Source organism: Zea mays, chromosome 7, assembly GCF_902167145.1.
Source record: "Zea mays cultivar B73 chromosome 7, Zm-B73-REFERENCE-NAM-5.0, whole genome shotgun sequence".
NCBI lineage: Eukaryota > Viridiplantae > Streptophyta > Magnoliopsida > Poales > Poaceae > Zea > Zea mays.
Genome location: NC_050102.1, coordinates 9,498,814 through 9,505,593, shown reverse-complemented (window position 1 = coordinate 9,505,593; position 6,780 = coordinate 9,498,814). Strand labels below are relative to the sequence as shown.

Genomic DNA, 6,780 nt, shown 5'->3' with positions numbered 1-6,780 from the left:
TTTATATAAATTAGAGAAGCAATCCGGTTAGGAATCGTTCCGACCCATCAATCCGGTAGAAACGAACAAGACCTAAGACAGTTCAGAGCATCACCCATAGGCCGTAGCTTTATACGTGAATGCGATTAGGAAGGAGGGCACATGCTTGCAGGAAAGAGATGCGTGACCAACCTCGAACACAGCCTACGCTCAACACATGTCACGCGCGCACATGACTGCATGAACTGTCTGATGAGCACTTCTTTTTTTTTGGTTCAGTGCTAGAAGAGGTGGCTTCAGACTGGCAACAGAGATTGCAATGGAAAACATGGACCGGATTCCTTTCCAAAAAAAAAAAAAGAAAGACAGGGGGTGGAACTGTGAAACCTACTCAAGAGGTGATCTGTAATGTTGCTACAATTTGATAAAGATAAACAGCTTCACCCATCGCAGCATCTTACATACAGATTATTGAGTCTACATATTTTACAAATACAGATTACTACAACTTTAAAAAGCCTAACTTACTACAGTCTACAGTACCTCGAGCCTTGCCGTAGGATACGAGGCACACGTGTTCGGACTACAAGTCGTACTCCGGTCCCATGGCCACCAACTTCACAGCTTTAAGATGGTCCTGGTTCAGTGGACAACGGTATGAATGAGACGCTTCTAACGATGTCAAGATAACTCACATAACGCTAGTGCATTCTATACCAAAAAGAAAAACAAGGCTTACCTAAAGTGAGAGGTGACGCGCAGAATGCGCTATCAGTGCTGTTCATTGCAGAGCCGCTGTTTGTGTCTCCCGTGAGTGACGGGAACAAGGGAATTGACTTGAGTATCAACTTCCTGCCACCTTTTCGGTTCGGGGAGCTGCCGAGCGCGTTATGTGGCGGCGAGACCCGTTTTCCGTTCGGTGAAGTAGTAGTCTTGACACAGTTACTGAGAGAGTCAGGTTCGTGCAGGATATCTGGCGTCTCCTCATCGATACCACTAGCACTAGCACTAGCAGCAAGCTTGGATGATCTACAAGGCTGTACTGCTGCAGTGGCTTTCGAAGCAGACGAGCGGGAGGTCACGCTGCGAGCCTTGGTCGGTCTCGGCGGTTTTGCGCTTGAGAAATTTGGCAGTTTGAGCAGAGAACTGCAACCAAAAAGGAAAAAAAATTACTCGGTTATTATTACTTAATTAATCAAATGCGATAGCAAGCACGCTAAGCATACTCAAGGAGAGAGAGAGATGTTTGTAATAAGCAAACCTGCAAAAATCAAAAGGCGGTGTTATTGGGACAAGGTCCAGGAGCGGGTGATCCTCGCCCTGTACATTTGCTTTTTGTTGATCGTTCTCCTTTTCTTGTTGAGGATTTTCTGTCTGGTCACTTTCTTCTTGTTTCATTTCTTCAGGGAGTTCAGTCTCGGCTGGTGCAGCAAGTGCGCCAACAAAGCAATAATGATCAGAGGGATGAGAGTGCGTAAATGTAGACATATCCAGGAAATAAAAGTTGATTATTCAGAAATCTGAAACGACCAAAAAAATTGCAAAGACAAAAATATGCTCTCTGAAACCTGATGTCTTTTTTTTTTACAGCCACCACCTACGCTGTCATAGAACAATTTTGTTTGCACATGAGCCTTTTACAGTGGTGTCTCATGCGAATTAAAATCATAGGCAAGGTAATCCTATTGTTGTTCGGTGCATAGAAACACTTTTTTAATGAGAATACCACTGAACTTCTATTCTTTTAAGGGATGCATCAGAAGTTATTAGTATCATAATATAGTCAGAAAAATGCCCCAGGATGGGACTGTACTGTACATGTTCCTAAACAATAATTACGAATCTGCAAGACGAATAAGTATAGCATCGTTATACAAATCTCAAACGCTAAATACTCACCATCTCTTCTGCCAAAAGCATTTTTGCAACTCTCACATCTGCAGTTGCTCGAGCATCCAACACCTCCCTTTATTCAACCAAACACTTAAAAAGCGTAAGTAAAATCCAGCAGGTACAATTTCAGATGAGATCATCACAGCTTGGGATGAATTACCTGGTAGCATTCACAGTATTTCTTGAGACAGCTTGACTTCTTACAATTGCATCCTCTCTTGTGACGAGCCGAAGCCGGAGTGTTGTTAGGATCTTCCTGCGATTTCATTGTAGAATGTAAGCACCACGGTCTGGGAGTAAATGGCCAACACACGTACATACATCTCAATCTCCAACAGAAGTACGCAACGCCATACCCCTGTTTCCAGACCGGCATCAGACATGCGGATCACTTTCGGAGCAAACGCTAGCGGGTTACGAAACTCTATCTGCTTCCGAGTGGAGAGGACGGTTTCCTCGTGTATGGGCTTGTTCATACATCCTTGGCACGAACAAGGTTCTGAGCAGTACACACCAGCAGCGAAACACTCGCAGTAACTGCACATGGCAACGGTAGGCCAAATAATTATGAGGATAATGCAATTAAAGCACGTTCGCTTTACCCGAAGTAGTTCCTTCCGGTTAATAACAAGCCCAACAACATTTAACGAGGCCCTTTTTCATGTACTAAGCAGGTCCACAGAATCTTAATGATATACGGGTATGGAACACGTACAGTTTCAGGCACTTCGACTTCTTACAGCTGCATCGCTTGCATGCCTCACCATCATCGCCATTATCCGTTTTCCGTCTGCAATTGAATTTTGAACCAAATGGTTTTCAGTGAATTGAAGTGCAACGAAATAGTAGCCGTGTCGCGGCCATTCCAAGCAGAAACAGGAGTGGAGACAAACCTCTTCTTTTGAGGGCTGACGCTCTGACCTGAGACATGATGGTCATTTACAGGAAACCCTCCTCCAGCCGAACAACCATCCAAGGGAAACTCCAACAGCTCACCGCCCGAGTGTGCGAAATTCTCTCCTGCACAAAGCAGCTCGCCACGCGCATCCTTTTCAGACGCTGACGATGGAAGGAGAGCAGAAGCCGTAGGAGGAGGATCCTGACAGGCCATTTTCCCCTTTGGTGTTAACGCAAGCGCATTCAGATGAAGCCCGATGCCTCGCAGTCCACGCGGCTGGCTTTCCGCAGGGCTTTTGCCCTTACTACATGTTGAGACCGAGCGATCTTCAATAGTCCCCCTTTTCACAGCGCTATTCGAAAACCCACCAGCTGCCTCGAAGACCAGGCAGCGTCTCCGTATGCCACGCTGCTGTTGGCTCTCCACTACCTGAAGATGTCGGCAGGAAGAAAACGAATGTGAGACCATTACTGTAGAATAGATAGATAGATAGATAGCCCTAACATGCAGGTTCCAGGACTAATTGGAGGAACAGTCCTAAACAGCACGTACGGGCAACGGTGTATAAAGACAGTGCGTTCTCCTCGTACCTTGTACTCTAATGGAACACACACATCCGCTTCATAGATATTATCCTGGGTTTCTTCGGCTGAGATGGTTTCCTGAGCGTCCATTTGAGGAGCGGCGTTCTCTGACTGATCTTCTCCCATCACAAGTTCCTGATAGTATACCTGAGCAGACGCAGTAGGATATGCTCCGTCCGATACGCCACCGTCTCCGGCAAGTTTCGACAGCAAATACCCACACGACTCTGCGTTCTGAGCCGCCAAATGCACTCCTCTGTGATGCTCGTCCATCGTGGCGTCGAAGGCCAAAAGCTTCGCTGAGGTCGGGGAGACTAAGTCGGACCACTCGCATCCCAAGACTCCATCACTGTCACTCCCAGGCTCTCCGCCGCCGCCGCCGCCGCCGTCCAGGAGCCGGACTTCGGTGGAAAACAAGCACTTCCTCTTCTCCAGCGCGTTTTTTTTAGCGTTCTGTGCAGCTTGTAGCAGCTTCCTAGCCTTGTCCTGTTTAAGGTCTGACCTGACACCGTGGCAGGGCGTCGTGTTGTGGTCTGGACTGCCGTTATTGTCGAACTGACGAGGCAGGGCCAGATCACATGGCCCCCCGGTGGTGGGAGGAGGACCAGCCACGCCCGTACATGTACCCGTGCGCGTTTCTCGAGTCACGGTGCTAGTGCAGGCAAACAACCTGGCCGCGTTCGAAGGCTCGGGTGGCTCGTTCGTACCGGCGGCGTCGGCACGAACCTCCTTGTCAGAAATTTCACCAAGCGGGCTCCTGAGAAGTGCCAAAAAAAAAAGACAGCGTCAACAAAGACACCGCCAAAGTTTAAGCTCTGCACATGACGCGCGCACAGCACATACGGTGGTGTAGCAACGAAGCAACGGCACCCGGATCGAAGTCGAACTTACTTTGGGAGCCTCGGTTCCTTGCTCACGTTGTCGTGCGGGGAGGTGAAGATGGAGGAGATGGACGTGATGTTGATGGACTGGAACCCCTGGAGGCTGTTGGTGCTGTAGGCCGACGACCTGAGAGGCTCGATGGGCGACAGGTTGTTGAGGAAGCTGAACACCGGCGAGTCCTGCGCGTCAAGGGAGGGAGCATATATAGCAACGGAACGAGCACTTGTGTGTTATGGGGGCGAGCATTGGCAGAAATTTGCGCCGGCGCAGAAGGCTAGGCGCGGCGGAACTTTCATCAGTGGCCTGCCCGCAAACAGTAGGGAATGGAGAGGTTCTTCCCATTTCCCTGCACTGGAAAGTGGAAACGACCTGCCGCCTGCGTGTTCATCCGTTTAAGCGCCAGAAAAAAGCGCGAGTACATCGGTGGTACTGTAATTAGTACTGCAAGACGCATGAGCGTGCAGTGCGGGTACATTTGTTATGTGCGGAATGACAGCGTTGGCGCTGCTAACTGACAATCAATGCGAACCCCAGGTCAAACTCAAACCGCCGAGCAGAACGGATCTGGCTCTGCTCTGCAGAAGGTACGCGGCCACGCAGCCGGCAGAGAGAGAGAGAGAGAGAGAGAGAGAGAGGCGCTCCGCTGAGACAGACAGTAAAGTATATTCGCGGGGATATGCATCTGCTACTATGTAGATACCAAAATACTAACGGCCGCCTGCAGGAAATGCGTGAGGCCTTTGGGTGTCAAGGCTCAGGAGCGAGGGCAGGGAGACGAGGCGACGGGGCGCTCGTGAGCGCTGTGGGCGGGCAGATCTGGGGCGGCACTTGCCATCTCACCGGTGTTGGCGTAGGCTCCGCGCCGGGTTGCGGTCTTGCGGGGCGGAACCGTGGCGCTGGCGCTGGCGCGGCGTGGAGAGAGAGAGATAAGAAGCGAAGCAAGAGCAACTGACAGGGGACCGACGAGCGAGTTTGTTCGTGGGCATGGGCACCGACACGAACGGCTAAGGCGGCGTCGGCTCTGTAGCCGGACGGCGGAGCGGAACCCGCGGGGACGGGGGACTGGAACCGTCGTACACGTACCCCGGCGGCGGGCAGCTGGCCTCCCCGTACCCGCCTCGACGGGGTACGGGGTGGATGCAGGGCTCCCCGGCCTCATTTGAGGCGGCAGGCGGGACGGGAGGGAGGGAGGGGAAGGGAACTGTCCCGCGCAGTCGAGGAGACGGGAGTGATAGAGAGAGAGGGTGGTCACCTCGGTGCGCGTGGCCGCGGACTGCGCGGCGGCGCGGTCGGGCGTGTCCATCTCCGGCGCGACTCCTCCTGCCTCCTATCCGCTCCGCTGACTGGCCGCTCCTGCTCCTCTCCCAGGTCTGCGCCGCGACAATGTGTCCGTCCGTCCGTTCCGTTTGTATAGAGCCGAGGAGACGACGGGCCTGGTGCAGGGGCTGCGGGGCCGGCACAATTTTTTTGAAGCCGCGCGAGGGCGGGAAAACTGGGGGAAAGGAAAACCGTCAAACCAGCCACCAGCCCTGAGGATGGAGTGGGGTGGTGCCACAGCAGCGGCTTGGTCTCATCGTTGGAGCCGACACGCGGCAAATTCTTCGGCGCTTCGACAACCTCTTTGGAACCGGCAGATGTGGCCGTGGCCGCCTGCCCCGCCGTGGCGCCGTGTACTACATGGAATGGGGCACCGGCATTTACTCGGCGCCCGATCAACCTCGTGATCCGCGGTGCGAGAGGACCGGCAGACGCGACGCCGGTGGTAAATGCATGCAGATCGATGCGGTGGTAATTTCGTCGTGCGACACAATATATACTAGAGACTAATTAAAGGATGGCATCGAGATCCAAGAACAGTGTTGTAGCGCCGGTACACGTACGTGCCCGGCGGCAGGCCGGCCGGCCGGCACCAGTCCAGTGGCGTACACATCACGTGACGGCGTGGTGGTAGGAGGAGTACTACCGTGCTTTGCTTCCTTGCTTCTGACAACGCGCGGGGTACTGTACGACGTACACGTGTACGCGGGGTGGTGCTAGTTGCACCGGTACGTATACACGGCTCGCCGAGCAGAGGTGGTGGCACGGATCCATTCAACAACGTACTAGCTACGGATGCGTTGATTTTGTCCCGTCGTAAAGGCACTCGCACTATACCGCGCAGTGATGGATCTAGAATTCAGTATTAGAAGTATGCCGTTCACAAAATTTATATACTGCCGTATCATTTGGTAACAGTTTTAAATTTATATACTGCCGTACGTATCATTTGGTAGCAGCAATCCAGTAACAGTTTTAATTTTTCGATATAGTTTATTGTTGTACTAAGTTACACCGTAATTCTTTATTTTAAATATTAAGTTAACATGAACAACAAGTATTAAATTTGAAAGAAAAAATACTCATAAAATATAATGTAAGAAATGAAAAAGTCATGCTATAGTTTATTTATGAAATGTATGAATAAAATAGAGATTCATCTAACTTTTTAGATGGGACCTTCTAAGAGACATAATTAATGTCTTAATTATATTATTTCCGTCCACC

At 51.1% G+C, this 6,780-nt stretch overlaps 1 protein-coding gene across 1 annotated transcript; it reads right to left on the bottom strand.

The window, feature by feature from the left end:
* Positions 1-293: 293 nt before the first annotated feature.
* LOC103632001 (protein tesmin/TSO1-like CXC 3) lies at positions 294-5,835 on the bottom strand. Its single transcript, XM_008653860.4, has 11 exons — positions 5,489-5,835; positions 4,246-4,415; positions 3,361-4,111; positions 2,766-3,199; positions 2,588-2,662; positions 2,229-2,409; positions 2,033-2,128; positions 1,879-1,945; positions 1,241-1,400; positions 719-1,125; positions 294-616 (listed from the first exon to the last, which is right to left on the bottom strand). Exons 1-11 carry the CDS (start codon positions 5,537-5,539, stop codon positions 606-608), a joined length of 2,403 nt encoding a protein of 800 aa, XP_008652082.1. The 5' UTR covers positions 5,540-5,835; the 3' UTR covers positions 294-605.
* Between the last annotated feature and the right edge of the window lie 945 nt (positions 5,836-6,780).

Bases quoted from the DNA above. Each gene is read 5' to 3' on its own strand.
- LOC103632001 (XM_008653860.4), bottom strand. From the start codon at position 5,539: ATGGACACGCCCGACCGCGCCGCCGCGCAGTCCGCGGCCACGCGCACC. The intron at 2,129-2,228 runs GTATGGCGTTGC...ATGAAATCGCAG, and splicing joins ATGCCGGTCTGGAAACAGGG to GAAGATCCTAACAACACTCC. The intron at 1,946-2,032 runs GTAATTCATCCC...GGTTGAATAAAG, and splicing joins AATACTGTGAATGCTACCAG to GGAGGTGTTGGATGCTCGAG.